Source organism: Lithobates pipiens, unplaced genomic scaffold, assembly GCF_037356315.1.
Source record: "Lithobates pipiens isolate NorthernLeopardFrog02 unplaced genomic scaffold, aLitPip1_a1.2 Scaffold_56, whole genome shotgun sequence".
NCBI classification, from domain to species: Eukaryota; Metazoa; Chordata; class Amphibia; order Anura; family Ranidae; genus Lithobates; species Lithobates pipiens.
In genome coordinates, this window is record NW_027507878.1 from 2,442,752 (window position 1) to 2,459,455 (window position 16,704).

At 43.8% G+C, this 16,704-nt stretch overlaps 2 protein-coding genes across 2 annotated transcripts; both read right to left on the bottom strand.

Moving 5' to 3' along the window:
- LOC143958095 (olfactory receptor 5B12-like) lies at positions 1 to 2,066 on the bottom strand. The gene has a single exon (XM_077467547.1). The coding sequence runs from the start codon at positions 1,926 to 1,928 to the stop codon at positions 990 to 992; it is 939 nt and encodes a 312-aa protein (XP_077323673.1). The 5' UTR covers positions 1,929 to 2,066; the 3' UTR covers positions 1 to 989.
- Positions 2,067 to 14,123: 12,057 nt separating this feature from the next.
- LOC143958097 (olfactory receptor 1G1-like) lies at positions 14,124 to 15,480 on the bottom strand. The gene has a single exon (XM_077467548.1). The coding sequence runs from the start codon at positions 15,366 to 15,368 to the stop codon at positions 14,427 to 14,429; it is 942 nt and encodes a 313-aa protein (XP_077323674.1). The 5' UTR covers positions 15,369 to 15,480; the 3' UTR covers positions 14,124 to 14,426.
- Positions 15,481 to 16,704: the final 1,224 nt, after the last annotated feature.

A 16,704-nucleotide genomic window follows, 5' to 3' on the forward strand; every position in this document is an offset into this window, starting at 1 on the left:
CAGAGTTAAATGCTGGTTTGAGAACTGGAACATGAGCATCAACAACAGTATCACTATTATTCACAATGTCACAACCACCAGTATGTACCTTAACATTAGTGGGGTTTGCTGTGGGCAACTCTGGACCGAACCCCTCATAATTGGGTCCTGAAAAGACCAGAGTATCTAATTTTCTTGAATGTCTAGGAAGTCCATTCTGTACCTGTTCCCATAGTTCAAGAAACAATGGACAGTCCCATCCCACTATGATGTCATGTATCAGAATGTTCTCCACCCCAACCTCTTGAGTCACAAAGATACAGCCATGGACAATGGAACTAAGGGTACTCCCTGGTGTCCCCATGGATACAAACTACCCACCCGCAAATCACACTAAAACTGATCTTCAACCAGGTTGAGATGTGTGGTGCATGCTCTCTGTACATAAAAAAAGCTTTCCTGACAACCTGGACCCAGTTCCAGGGTCTGGCAGGTCTTTCTTCATAGGTGCTATAGCTGGCCTTGCTGCCCTTGGTGCCTCACATGACAAACATGAGTTTTACATAAAGTTTTTCTAATGGTCTTCTTTGACATCTAAAAAGTTCTATTGATTTAGTAAAAATTATTTGTCTTTATTTTATTTTTTTCTATTGTAAAGGATGTGTATAGAATAATCACCCATCCACCCACTGAGTACACTATGTTGCTTATCAACCATAAAGATCCAACGTATACCAAAATCTACTTTCTGTACTTGGTAGAAAAAGGAGAAAATAATAGGTGCATAAAAATGGTAGACAAATTAGTCACAAATATTTTGAGGATAACCAAAATGTATTGAAACTGCTAAATTGGATTTGTGGGTTACAATGACCCCTGGTCATGTAGGGGTAAGTACAACTACGAGCACCCGACATGTTTACATTTTATAAAAGACATTGCTACATTTTTTTAAAGAACTGAAAATGGCACAGAAATAAAAAGTGTCAATGTTCACAATGACATTTTCATCATGACACTTTGATTAATTTTAGGTGATAATACGACTTCATAAGTGCCTCCATAATATCTTTGTTCCTCAGGCTGTAGATCAGAGGATTCAGCAATGGGTTAATGAGGGCAGTTATGACTGTAAACAGTTTGTTTAAATTGACCATATCATTGGAAATGGGGACCAAGTAAATAAAAATGAAGGAGCCATAAAAGATGAAGACCACGGTGAGGTGGGATGTGCAGGTGGAGAAGGCTTTCTTCTTTCCAGTCTTGCTACGGATTCTAAGGCTGGTCCTGAAAATATAGACATAGGGAAAAAAGGTCAAAAGAAAGGCTCCCAATCCTGTACTACCACTTAATAAATATATGACCATCATGTTTATGAAGGGATCAGTACAAGTAATTTGATATAAGTGTGGAAGGTCACAAAAGAAGTTGTGGATGGAAGATGTTCTGCAGAAGGACAACCTGAGCAAAAATAAAGTATAAACCAAAGAGATGGAATATCCTGCAACCCAGACCAGAGAGGCCATATGAGTACAGACCCTCCAAGACATCATTAGTTTGTAATGTAGGGGGTGACAGATGGCAATGTAGCGGTCGTAGGACATAACTGAGAGCAAGAAAATTTCTGAAACAGCAAAGGAGAGGTAGAAGAAGACTTGGGTTATACAGGCAGGAATGGATATAGAACGTCTTTTTGTGACCAAATCAAAGAGCATCCTTGGTGCCGTCACTGATGAATAGGACATGTCCAGAAATGCCAAGTTGGCAAGAAAAAAGTACATTGGGTTGTGCAGATTGTAGTCAGTGAGGACCAAGAAAAAGATAAGAACATTTGTGATCAGAGTCATCAGATAGATCAGAAGGAAGAGCAGAAAAAGTCCATTCATGGTCAGTGGATGGTCTGATAGACCCACAAGAGTGAAAGATGAAATCTCTGTCACATTTCTCATATTATTCTTGTTTTTCTCTCTTTAAATGTATCACTATAGGAGAATAATAAAATTATGGATCTGAGGATTATTGGGAAAAGTTGTACGGTGTACCTACACAGTGCATTCAGATTTACATGTAGGCGTTTCTAGCACCAAATTATTTATTCTTATATAAAATGTTGGCATTCCCGTAGGATAATCTGCTGTGTTGTAAGAACACAAAGCTGAAAGTCTCATTATTGATCTCTAAAGATTTATAACACCTTGGGAGCCCCTTTACTATAATTGAGAACAGTCTTTAAAATTAGAATTTAGAATCCACAGAAAGTGTTTTTATCTTTATGTCATCTGTTTTATTTGTTGGTTAGTGGACAGAGTGACCTAAAACACTATAAAAAGAGCACTGCTTTTCTTTTTGCTTCCATCATTTTGTAGCTAAATTTTATAAGGGCTCTCAAAAAAACTTAATTAAATCATACAGTTGATAATAATGAAAGTAAAAATTTTCCAGGGTCAACATAGTTTGGTAGAAGCAACAACAGTCCAAAATTCAGAAACACAAGACACAGGTAGCTGTCTTACTGAAAAACATTAGAGCTTCAGCAACTTACATTGGGGTGGCTAATAACTGACCAGTGGTCAATGGACAGAAGTACCAACAAGCCTAAAATCGGAGACATGAGTCCCAGAGAGGTGTCATTTTAAGACTAAATGGAGAGGCAGCCCTTAGGTATGGAGTGGTAAAAACTTGCCAGTGGCACCAAAGTTTGAAGGCCACAATAAGTGAAGCCAGAAATCTTCATAAAAAAATGAGAGCTGCAGCCCTTAAGTTTGGTTGGGTAAAAAATGGTTAGTGGAACCACAGTCTGAAGGCCTTGAAGACACGAGCCACAGTCAGCAATCTACTAAAGAATAACATGCCTTGGGTTTGGGGGGGGGGGGGGGAGAAACTCACCAGAAGCTCCACAGTTAGATGGAAACACAATGGGCCAAAATGCAGAGAAAGAAATCTCAGTGTGGAGTCTTTATAAACAAACTGTAGCTTCAGCCATTTTAAACTTTGTGGGTTTTTATTTTGTTTTATTTTGTCAAACATTTGTCTACAAAAAATTATAATAGTAAAAACATAATATAAAAAATATAATTTAAAAATTATACAAAAAAGGTAGCAGTCCAATCCCTAAAAGGGATCCTACAGTACTTGCACTGCCTACGTAGCACACTCTGATTGGCTCCGGGCTCCGTTGCCTGGCAGCGGGGACTAAAGGCCCTACTGATTGTTTGCTTGAATCTGACAAATCTCACCCGATCACCGTAAAGCAGTAAATAAGAGTCTAGCTAGGACCCCTTATATAGCAAATGATTTACAGGGACACTATTTGAGGTCTTTGCATGTGTATTTGAGTTACAATGTATAATGGCCTTCTGGAAGGAATATGACTTCATGTGACATCAGAGAAGGGGCGGTGTTAATTCTTTCATGGTTTTGATTGGTGGTAGTTCATTTATATTTTGTTGTCACCGTATGAAAGTTTTGGACTGCAATTGAAGATCCATGGTGTGCTGGCGAATATGTATATTGTTCTGTGATATCCAGCTGGTAATCACAACAGCACCCTCTACAGATGAGCCGGTGATCCAGGAATGTGTGCGATGGGAATATAGACAAGGCAATCCCCAAGAGGGCCCATCACCACTATCCATCATTGGGCACTATCCACTGGAAGGGATTCCTTCCATCTTGCCCACATGAAAATCCACCCAGTACCAGGGACCAATATAGTCAGTCAGGCGCGTGTCTCCAACACTAACAAGTAATCATCAAAACTGCTTTATCTGACAGGTAAAAGCTCTTAAAATTTTTTTATTATTATTATTATTATACAGGATTTATATAGCGCCGACAGTTTACGCAGCGCTTTACAACATTGGGGTAGACAGTACAATGCAATACAATTCAAGACAAGAGGAATCAGAGGGCCCTGCTCGTTAGATCTTACAATCTAGCAGGGAGGGTCAAGTTATACAAAAGGGTAATAGCTGTGGGGGATGAGCTAATGGAGAGCATAGTGAAGTTGTTAGATGGAGCCAGGATAGGCTTCTCTGAAGAGGAAGGTTTTCAGGGATCGCCTGAAAGTGGATAAATTTGGAGACAGTCTGACAGATTGGGGTAGTGAGTTCCAGAGGATGGGCGAGGTTCGGGAGAAGTCCTGTAGGCGGATATGGGAGGAGGTGATGAGGGAGTTAGAGAGCAGGAGGTCTTGGGAGGAACGAAGTGGGCGATTAGGTTGGTATTTGGAGACTAGGCTAGAGATGTAGCTGGGGGAAGAGTTGTGGATGGCTTTGTAAGTAAGTGTTAGTATTTTGAATTTAATTCGTTGGGCAAGTGGCAGCCAATGGAGGGATTGGCAGAGAGGGGTAGCAGACACTGTGCGGTTTGTAAGGTGTATGAGTCTGGCACCAGCATTCATGATGGACTGAAAGGGGGATAGTCTATTTAAAGGTGAACCAATGAGGAGGGAGTTGCAGTAGTCAAGGCGAGAGATAACCAGGGAGTGAATCAGGAGCTTTGTGGTTTCATTGGTTAGAAAGGGGCGTAGTTTAGAGATGTTTCGGAGGTTGAGGCGGCAAGCTTTGGAAAGTGATTGGATGTGGGGCTGAAAGGAGAGTTCAGAGTCCAGGATAACACCTAGACCCTGACATGGGGGGATGGGTGGATGGTTGTTATAGGATGGATATGCCTCTAAGAGTAGAAAAGCATATTTGTTACAAATGTGTAGCGGGTGGGTAGGTTTACAGAAGTGTCTGGTTTGTAAGTATCAATACCTTTCCCTGTCCCTCCCTTTTTTTTCAGTGATTTGAGAGTTTCTATAAGGAAAGTCTTGGAGATTTTGTAAGGTAAATATGAAGTTGTGAAGCCACAAAGAATAATTATTCCTTCAATGAAAAGTTGGTGAGAAAGAGGGATCACCTAAATAGTAGACATTTGCAATTTGTTTTGGTCCAAATCTAAATTCAGACAAATTTTTGGTTATTTGGAAATCCAGGTGTATATCTGAATCACCAAATGACAATAGTAATGAACTTCGTTGAAATTCTTTTTGTTTAGTTTCGTTTTATTTGTTTTCTAATGAATTCCAAAATTTTTGGAACGTTTCAAATTAGGATCAATCAAAAAAACAAAGGAAACCGGCTGCCATGTCCTTAACAACCGATGACTAAATTGACTAACAGACTAAACTGATTAAAATTCAGAAAAAAAAACCCAGCTTGGAGTCCTACTACCCTTACTCATTCAGCAAAAAAAGACAAAGTTGATAAAAAAAAAATACAGTTTTTGACAAACCCTTTATTAAAAGAGGTATGGTATGGTTCAGGAGGACCTGCTGGGTTGCATGCTCAGATATGGTTCTGGTATGGATTTTGGGGGGGGGGGCATGTCATTTAAAAAAAATGCAGTAGGTTACCCTTAAAATCCATACCAGACTAGGGACCCCCCACACTGTTTTTACTTTTCAGGATTTAGATTTTTCCACAATTCTTCTGTTTACATTCAGCTGTCAGTCCGGACAAGCGGTGAAAGCTGATGAGTCATCGGTTGCTAAGTACACGGCGGCCAGCTTCCCGGCCTGCTCCTTATCAATCAACTATTCTTCACAAATTTGAATTGGTATGAAAATGTGGAATTCGTTAGAAAATAAATAAGCAAAACAAAACTAGTAACATAATGAATCTCTCTGAAACAAAACTAAACACACTTTTCTATTCTGCACATGGCTAGTAGCGCCTTGGCAGGGAGGTGGTTCATCCACACTCAATCCGATCTTCAGCCAGGTTGAGATGTGTGGCTTACACTCTCTGTTCATAAAAAGAAGCTTTGACAGGGTCTGGCAGAGCTTTTTTTCCTAGGTGCTGCAGCTGGCCTCGCTGCCTTTGGTGTGTGTCCCCAGCTTGACAGGTCCAAACAGGTTTTCCACCACTCTGTACCTCTTGGTCTCCATGGCTCACATACGCTTTAACCACTTGCAGACCGGACCATTTTGCTGGTCAAAGACCAGACCACTTTTTGCGATTCGGCACTGCGTCGCTTTAACTGACAATTGCGCGGTCGTGCGACGTGGCTCCCAAACAAAATTTACGTCCTTTTTTCCCCACAAATAGAGCTTTCTTTTGGTGGTATTTGATCACCCCTACGGGTTTTATTTTTTGCACTATAAACAAAAATAGAGCGACATTTTTGAAAAAAATGCATTATTTTTTACTTTTTGTTGTAATAAATATCCCCCAAAAATATATAAAAATGTCCCTCAGTTTAGGCCGATACGTATTCTTCTACATATATTTGGTAAAAAAAAATCGCAATAAGCAATTATTGATTGGTTTGCACAAAAGTTATAGCGTTTACAAAATAGGGGATAGTTTTATGGCATTTTTATTAATATTTTTTTTTACTAGTAATGGCGGTGATCAGCGATTTTTATTGTGACTGCGACATTGTGGGGGACACATCGGACATTTTTGACACATTTTTGGGACCATTGTCATTTATACAGCAATCAGTGCTATACAAATGCATTGATTCCTGTGTAAATGACACTGGCAATGAAGGGGTTAACCAGTGGGTGGCAGTGTAGGGGTTAAGTGTTCCTAGGGGTGTGTTACTAACTTTTGGGGGATGGGCTTTCATTTAGTGAACACTGATCTCTGCTCCAATCACATGGAGCAAAGATGGGGCAGAATGGGGAAATGCTGTTTACACGGCATTTCCTCCATTCAGCCGTCCCGTGAGACGATCGTGGGTATGCCGGCGGCGTTCGAGTCCGCAGGACCCACGACCGAACTCACCAGGGTCCCGACCAGCACGCAAGCGCGATGGCAGGGCGGCATTAAAGATTGGACGTACCTGTACGCCAATATGCCTGCCCGTGCCATTCTGCCGACATACATCGGCAAGCGCTGGTCGGGAACCGGTTAAGAGATTGCGAGTTAGGGGTGATAAGAATTGCCAAATACCATAATGACTGTGGTAACCATGCAAATTGATGGTTAGATTAACTGTGGAGAAAGGTTAATGGGCATTGCCACAGATTTGATTAGGAGAGGTCAAGGGTTGTGACAAAACCACAAAAACATCACAAGCACAGAGGCTAAGTTTATATTTAGCCTTCCCTTTGGTATAACCTTTGATAGTAACATAACTCACAATTAGGGATGAGCCGAACACCCCCCGGTTCGGTTCGCACCAGAACTTTCGAACGGACCGAAAATTCGTACGAACTTTAGAACCCCATTGAAGTCTATGGTACTCGAACGTTCGAAATTAAAGTGCTAATTTTAATGGCTAATATGCAAGATACTGTCCTAAAAAGGGTTTGGGGACCTGGCTCCTGCCCCAGGGGACATGGGTCAATGCCTAAAATGTTTAAAAAAATGGCCGTTTTGGCGGTAGCACTGATTTTAATGACGGTTAAAGTGAAAAAAAAAAGATTGAAATATTCCTTTAAATATGGTGCCTGGGGGGTGTCTGTAGTATGCCTGTGAAGTGCCACGTGTTTCCCGTGTTTAGAACAGTCCCTGCACAAAATGACATTTAACGGAAATAACATCATTTCAAACTGCTTGCGGTTTTAATGTTATATCTGGTTCCTGCAATATGGTTGAAAATCATTGAGAAAAATGGCATGGGTAGCCCCCCCTGCCCATTACCAGCCCCTTTGGGTCTTGCACGGATATTAAGGGGAACCCCGTACCCATATTAAAAAAAGGAAAGACGTGGGGCCCCCAGGCCCTATATACTCAGAACAGCAGTATACAGGCAGTGCAAACAAGACAGGGACTGTGTAGGTTTGTTGTGTTAAGTAGAATCTGTTTGTAATTTTCAACTGGTACATTTTTAAAGTGTAGCTCCAGTCAAAAAATCTATTTTTAAGCTTTTTGGAAAACATAGGGAAGGGTTATCACCCCTGTATAATTTGTTTCGCCGTCCGTCTTTTTCCATCTCACTTCCTGTTGTCTTCTTCTGTTTGCAAGTAGGAGACGTTTGTAAGTTGGATGTTTGAAAGTAGGGGCCTGCCCTATATGCTCTGCAGAAATGGCGGAACAAGGTGTTGGTGTTGCCACAACATTGTAAGCCCTCAAAGTGACTCTTGGTGGGCGCTGGAGCGCCCTGCTGTGAACGATTATATCAAGAATTGTAATTACATGCCATTGTTGAACAGTGGTAGAAAAATTGACCTTTGGTGGTTGTGGTGCTGGTGCCACAACACTATAAGTCCTCACAGTTACTCTGGGTGGGCACAGGAACGGGCCCTCCTGTGAACTATTATATCAAGAATTGTAATTACATGCCCCTGTTAAACAGGGGCTGAAAGATTGGGCTGCTGGCACTGGTGCTGGTGCTACGACACTGCAACCTCTCCCATATACTCTAGTTGTGGTGCAGGAATGAGCCCTGCTGCAAAGCATTGCATCAAAAATTGTAATTAAATGCCCCTGTTAAACAGGGGCTGACAAATTGGAACTTAGGCACTGCTGCTGTTCCACGACACTGCAACCTCTCCCATATACTCTAGCTGTGGGGCAGGAATGAGCCCTGCTGCAAAGCATTGCATCACAAATTGTAATTAAATGCCCCTGTTAAACACAGGCAGAAAAATTGGGACTTAGCACTGGTGCTGGTGCCACGACACTGCAACCTTTCCCATATACTCTAGTTGTGGTGCAGGAATGAGCCTTGCTGCAAAGCATTGCATCAAAAATTGTAACTAAACCCCCCTGTTGAACAGGGGCAGAAAAATTGGGCCTTAGGCACTGGTGCTGGTGCCATGACACTGCAACCTCTCCCATATACTCTACTTAAGGTGCAGGAATGAGCCCTGCTGCAAAGCATTGCATCAAAAATTGTAATTAACGCTTCAGGTGCTTGGTAGCTGTGGGTGATCCAAGACTGATTCATCTTGATGAAGGTCAGTCGATCAACTGAGTCGGCGCACCCTGTGATCGGTAACAAAGCCACCAGCAGCACTGAAGGTGCGTTCTGAAAGAACGCTGGATGCAGGACAGGCCAGTAGCTTAATTGCATACTGTGCAAGCTCTGGCCAGTGATCCATCCTCAAGACCCAGTAAGCCAGAGGATTTTCGGTGGGGAAGGTGTCCAAGTCTGACCTTGCCCCTAGGTATTCCTGCACCATGTAAATCAGATGCTGGCGACGGTTGCTGGAACCGATCATACCTTGGGGCTGCGGACTAAAAAATTGTCTGAACGCATCGGTCAGACGGCCACCTTCTCCACCGCTCCTTCTGACCGATGCCTCAGCAACACGTTGTCCAGGACCAGGAGTTTGTAACCTCCCAGTCTCTGGGAATGCATTGCACAGACCTTTCTGCAAGACCTCCCGGAGATGTCTCATCCTCTGCTCCCTCTGCGATGGCAAGATAAGGTCGGCAACCTTACCCTTGTACCATGGATCAAGGAGAGTGGCCAGCCAGTAATGGTCGCTCTCCTTGATCCGAAGAATACGAGGATCCTTCCGCAGGCTTTGCAGGATCAGGGAGGCCATGCAGTGTAGGTTAGCTGAGGCATTCGGTCCGGAGTCCTCTGGGTCACTAAGGACAACATGATCCGCAGCTACCTCCTCCCAGCCACGTACAAGTCCACGGGTTTCTTGGGACTGTAAATCATCCCTACAAGACTGCTGCTGCTGATGCTGAGTGTCAGCCTCCACCTCCATGCTGACACAATCATCCTCCTCCTCCTCCTCCTCTTCCTGTGTGATGGGTGGCACAGCAGGAACACTGTCTGGATAAAGGGGGCCTTGAGATGCAAGGAAGTCCTCCTCTTCCTGCCTCTGTTCTGCCTCAAGTGCCCTGTCCATTATTCCATGCAGCGTATGCTCCAAGAGGTGGACAAGAGGTACAGTATCACTGATGCATGCACTGTCACTGCTCACCATCCTTGTGGCCTCCTCAAACGGTGACAGGACAGTGCATGCATTTTTGATCATGCCCCACTGGCGTGGTGAGAAAAAACCAAGCTCCCCTGACCCTGTCCTGGTGCCGTAGTCACACAGGTACTCATTGATGGCCCTCTGCTGCGTGTGCAGCCGCTGCAGCACGGCCAACGTTGAGTTCCACCTGGTGGACATGTCACATATAAGGCAGTTTTTGGGCAGGTTCAACTCCTTTTGGAGCTCAGCCAGCCAAGCACAGGCATTAAATGATTGGCGGAAATGCACACAAACTTTCCTGGCCTGCTTCAGGACATCCTGTAAGCCCGGGTACCTGCCCAAGAACTGCTGCACCACCAGGTTAAGGACGTGAGCCACACAGGGCACATGGGTCAGTTGTCCCTGCCGGAGGGCGGAGAGGAGGTTGGTGCCATTGTCGTAAACCACCATTCCTAGCTTAAGGTGGCATGTCGTCAACCACCTCTCGGCCTGCCCCTGCAGAGCTGACAAAACATCTGCCCCAGTGTGGCTCCTGTCCCCCAAACAAAACAGCGCAAGCACAGCATGGCATCATTTTGCCTGCGTACTTGCGTAGCCCCTGGAATGCTTAGGGAGCACCGCTGGTTCTGAGGACAGAGCACTGGAAGAGGCCATGGAGGAAGAAGAAGAGGAGGGGTGGAGGAGAGAGGTGTGTCACAACCAATAGTAGCATTTTGGAGGCGTGGTGGCGGAACAACCTCCAACACTACTGCACCTTGTCCTGCATCCTTCCCAGCTGCCAGAAGAGTGACCCAATGGGCCGTGAAAGACAGGTAACATCCCTGTCCATGCCTGCTGAACCATGAGTCAGTGGTAATATGCACCTTACCACTGACCGCCCTGTCCAGCGAGGCAAGGACATTGCCTTCCACATGCCGGTAGAGAGCCAGAATTGCCTTCCGTGAGAAAAAGTGGCATTTGGGGACCTGCCACTGCACATTGTACAAACTCACGGAAGGGGGCCAAGTCTATCAACTGAAAAGGCAGCAGTTGAAGTGCTAGAAATTTAGACAAGCTAGCATTCAACCGTTTGGCATGTAGATGGCTGGGCCAGCGGTCCAGCAGCTGGGGCAGGGACATTTGCCTGCTATAATCGGACGTGGGTGTACTGCTAGCAGAGTGCCCGGAAGCACTTGGCTGTGACACACCTAATTCTACACCTTCATTCCTCTTAGAGCAGGTTTCAGAGAGGACTGAAGGTCTAGTGAGGTTGGAGATCCCAGCTGATGAGGAGCAGGGAGAGGTCCACTTTGTTCTTTGGTGTGGGTCTTTGAGGTACGCTTGCCAACGAGCTGCATGGCAGGTCAACATATGTCTGGTCAAGCATGTGGTGCCCAAGCGGCTGATGTTTTGGCCATGCGAGATACGCTTGAGACATATGTTGCAAATAGCAGCGGTGCAATCTGATGCACTCATCTCAAAAAAGGCCCACACCAAATAACTTTGAGAATAACACGCAGAGGCAGCGCCCTGCACAGGTGGAGCTCTGCGGTGTGATTCAGTCGGTGTGCTGCCCCTAAGCTGGCCCCCGGAGGGCATCCTGCCTCGTTGGACATGTGCCTCCTCCTCCTCCTCTCTCCTCTCTCCTACCAGGCACCCACGGGGAGTCAGTGCCCTCATCATCCCCTCCCTCTTCATCGCTGGAGCAAACCTGACAGTATGCTGCAGCTTGTGGAACATGACTGCCAGATTGCTGTCCTTCTTGAGCATCCCCTCTCTCTGCGCTCACGCTACTGCCTTCCTCTAGCTGAGTGTCATCATCAGAGCCTACAAAACACTGGGTATCCTTCTGCAGCATGTACCCAACACTGTGCTCAAAGAGTTCAGGAGACTCCTTAGGAGGCCGTGGTGGGTCTAGGGAAGGAGTCACTGATGATGACATTGAGAGGAGGGAAGGCTTTGCTAGTACCCTGAGCCTGGGTGAGAGAGGATGAGGAGGATGAAGAGGGCTTGGTCATCCACTCTACCAAGTCTTCGGCATGTTGCGGCTCAACATGTCCAGCTGCCGAAAAGAAGGACAAGCGTGTCCCATGGCCACGTGCTGATGATGACGATGCACCGCGTCCATGACCAGCACTGTTGTCTCTAGACACAGAACCTGCTTGCCCTCTTTTATCTGCTCGCACCTGTCTGCCTCTCCTTGCTGGCCTTCCAGACATGGCAATGGCCTGAAGGGAGATGGGAAAACCAGCAATTGGGTAGTGTATATTGTGCTGGAGGCACACACAACACCCACTAACTCCTGCAGATGGTAGATGGCTCAATTAGAGAAGAGCTATGTAGGTGGATATAATGGTGTATACTGTGGTCAGGGTGCGCAGACAGCATGCACAATCCCCTACAACTGACTGCAAGCTCTATTTAAAAAGAGCAATATAGCTAGCTATATAGGTGGATATAACGGTGTATACTGTGGTCAGGGCACGCAGACAGCACGCACAAGCTCCTACAACTGACTGCAAGCTCTATTTAAAAAGAGCAAGATAGCTAGCTATATAGGTGGATATAGCGGTGTATACTGCGGTCAAGGTACGCAGACAGCATGCACAATCTCCTACAACTGACTGAAAGCTCTAATTAAAAAGAGCAATATAGCTAGCTATATAGGTGGATATAATGGTGTATTCTGTGGTCAGGGCATGCAGACATCACGCACAATCTCCTACAACTGACTGCAAGCTCTATTTAAAAAGAGCAAGATAGCTAGCTATATAGGTGGATATAACGGTGTATTCTGCGGTCAGGGCACGCAGACAGCACGCACAATCTCCTACAACTGACTGCAAGCTCTATTTTAAAAGGGCAATATAGCTATCTATATAGGTGGATATAACGGTTTATACTGCGGTCAGGGCACGCAGACATCACGCACAATCTTCTACAACGGACTGCAAGCTCTATTTAATAAGAGCAAGATAGCTAGCTATGTAGGTGAATATAACGGTGTATACTGTGGTCAGGGCACGCAGACAACACGCACAATCTCCTACAACTGACTGCAAGCTCTATTTAAAAAGAGCAAGATAGGTAACGGACGAACAGCCGATGTTCGAGACGAACTTATGTTCAACTTGAACACGAAGCTCATCCCTACTCACAATGACCAAAGGTTCCTTGGTGAGCATAGATTCACAGCCTTGGCACTGCCACTAGATAAAGTCCCCATTCAGCGCAAAATGAGGAAAATTTTGTATGTGCAGCAGGCATTTGTGGGACCCCAGTAATAACAGTAACCTGCTCTCTAGTATTAACCAAAGTTTTTGGGTGGTGACAACCCTGGACACATAAAAGTCAGGATGCACCAGACTAGAGGAAATTTCCCCCACCATGACCTGTAGTGGAAAGGAATCTCCCCACTCAGAGGTAAATGCAGTCTTGAGAACTGGAACATGAGCATCAACAACAGCATCACTATTATGCACAATGTCACAACCACCAGTATGTACCTCAACATTAGTGGGGTTTGTTGTGGGTGACTCCTGACCGGACCCCTCATAATTGGGTCCTGAAAGGACCAGAGTTACTAATTTTCTTGAATGTCTAGGAAGTCCGTTCTGTTCCTGTTCCCAAAGTTCAGGAAACAATGGACAGTCCCATCCCACTATGATGTCATGTATCAGACTGTTCTCCACCCCAACCTCTTGTGTCACAAAGATACAGCTATGGACACCAGAACTAGGGGGTACTCCCTGGTGTCCCCATGGATACAAACTACCCACCCACAAATTGCACTAAAACAGATCTTAAACCAGGTTGACATGTGTGGTTCATGTTCTCTGTACATAAAAAAGCTTTCCTGCCAGCCTGGACCCAGTTCCAGGGTCTGGCAGGGATTTCTTCATAGGTGCTATAGCTGGCCTTGCTGCCCTTGCTGCCTGACATGACAAACATGAGTTTTACAGAAAGCTTTTCTAATGGTCTTCTTTGGCATCTAAAAAGTTCTATTGATTTAGTTTTCTATTGTAAGGGATGTGTAGAGAATGATCACCCATCTACCCACTGAGTACACTATATTGCTTATCAACCATAAAGATCCAAAGTATATCAATAACTACATCGGGGTACCTGTACTTGGCAGAAAAAGGAGGAAAAAATTTGGTGAAAATATTTGAAAAAGTATTATAAGTTACTCATTAATCAAACTAATCAAATCTAAATCAGATTTTTCTCTATTTGTCAGATTTTAGACCCCTGGGGTGTTTTTCAGGCATTTTTGAAAAATGCCCCAGTGTGAAAGGGGTCTTAAAGTATAGAATCTGATCTGGGTATTTATAAAAAACTTTGTTCTAATTAATAGGCTTGTAGGTGCATAAAAATGGTAGAGAAATTAGTCAAAGATTTTTTTAGGATAACCAAAGTGTATTGAAACTGCTACATTTGGTTTGTGGGTTCCAATGACCCCTGGTCATGTAGGGGTAAGTACAACTAAGAGCACCCGACATGTTTACATTTTATAAAGGACATTGCTAAATTTTTTAAAGAACTGAAAATGGCACAGAAATAAAAAGTGTCAATGTTCACAATGACATTTTCACCATGACGCCTGGATTAATTTTAGGTGATAATACAACTTCATAAGTGCATTCATAAGGTCCTTGTTCCTCAGGCTGTAGATCAGAGGATTCAGCAATGGGTTAATGAGGGCAGATACGACAGTAAAAGTTTTGTTTAAATTGACCAAATCATTGGAAGAGGGAACAAAGTAAATAAAAATGAAGGAGCCATAAAAGATGAAGACCACGATGAGGTGGGATGTGCAGGTGGAGAAGGCTTTCATCTTTCCAGTTTTGCTACGGATTCTGAGGATGGTCCTGAAAATATAGACATAGGGAAGAAAGGTCAAAAGAAAGGTTCCCGGACCTATACTACCACTGAATAAAAATATGACCATCATGTTTATGAAGGGGTCAGTACATGTAATTTGATATAGGTGTGGAATGTCACAAAAGAAGTTGTGGATGGAAGATGTTCTGCAGAAGGACAACCTGAGCAAAAATAAAGTATAAACCAAAGAGACAGAATATCCTGCAACCCAGACCAGAAAAGCCATTCGAATACAGACCCTCCAAGACATAATTAGTTTGTAATGTAGGGGGTGGCAGATGGCAATGTAGTGGTCGTAGGACATAACTGAGAGCAAGAAAACTTCTGAGCCGATAAAGGAGATGTAGAAAAATACTTGGGTTATACAGGCAGGAATAGATATTGATCGACTTTTTGTGACCAAATCAAAGAGCATCCTTGGTGCCGTCACTGATGAATAGCACATGTCCAGAAATGCCAAGTTGGCAAGAAAAAAATACATTGGGTTGTGCAGATTGTAGTCAGTGAGGACCAAGGAAAAAATAAGAAGGTTTGTGATCAGAGTCATCAGATAGATCAGAAGGAAGAGCACAAAAAGACCATTCATTGTCTGTGGATGGTCTGATAGACCCAGAAGAGTGAAAGATGAAATCTCTGTCACATTTCTCATATTATTCTTTGTTTTTTCTCTCTTTAAATGTATCACTATAGAATAATAATAAATTATGGATCTGAGGATTATTAAGAAAAATTGTACGGTGTACCTACACAGTGCATTCAGGTTTACATGTAGGCATTTCTAGCACCAAATTATTTATTCTTATATAAAATGTTGGCATTCCCGCAGGATAATCTGCTGTGTTGTAAGAACACAAAGCTGAAAGTCTCATTATTGATCTCTAAAGATTACATTTATAACACCTTGGGGGCCAATTTACTATAATTGAGAACATTCATTAAAATTAGAATTTAGAATCCACAGAAAGTGTTTTTATCTTTATGTCACCTATTTTATTTATTGGTTAGTGGACAGAGTGACCTAAAACACTATAAAAAGAGCACTGCTTTTCTTTTTACTTTTTACTTTAATTACATTTCATAAGGGCTTCCAAAAAAAACTTAATTAAATCATAGAATGGTAGAAGCAACAACAGTCCAAAATACAGAAACACAAGACACAGGTAGCTGTCTTCCTGAAAAACATTAGAGCTTCAGCAACTTACATCGGGGTGGCTAATAACTGACCAGTGGTGAATGGACGGAAATACCAACAAGCCTAAAATTGGAGACATGAGTCCCAGAGAGGTGTCATTTTAAAACTAAATGGAGAGGCAGCCCTTAGGAATGGAGTGGTAAAAACTGGGCAGTGGCACCAAAGTTTGAAGGCCGTACCAATTGAAGCCAGAAATCTTCTTAAAAAAATGAAAGCTGCAGCCCTTAAGTTTGGTTGCGTAAAAATTGGTCAGTGGAACCACAGTCTGAAGGCCGTGAAGACACGAGCCACAGTCAGCAATCTACTTAAAGAATAACAGGCCTTGGGTTTTGGAGGGGGGAAGGGAGGGGAGGGGAAACTGACCAGAAGCCTCACAGTTAGATGGCAGAACAATGGGCCAAAATGCAGAGAAAGAAATATTAGTGTGGAGTCTTTATAAACAAACTGTAGCTTCGGCCATTTTAAACTTGTGGAAAATGTCCGATCGGACGTAAAATGTCTGATCGGACCGTGTTGTCGGATAATCCGACCGTGTGTGGGCTCCATCTGACTTTTTCCGTAGGAATGTCTGAGCAACAAAGTTTGAGAGCTGGATATAAAATTTTCCGACAACATGATCCGATCGGACTTTGTCTGATCGTTTGTAGAGAATTCCGATCGGACAAAGTGCCACGTATGCTCAGATCAAATTACCAGACCAAAGCTATTAGCCACTAGTCCCGTTGTAACAAACAAACGTCATCACGTTCTGAACGATCAGATTTTCCGACAACTTTGTCAGACCGTGTGTGTG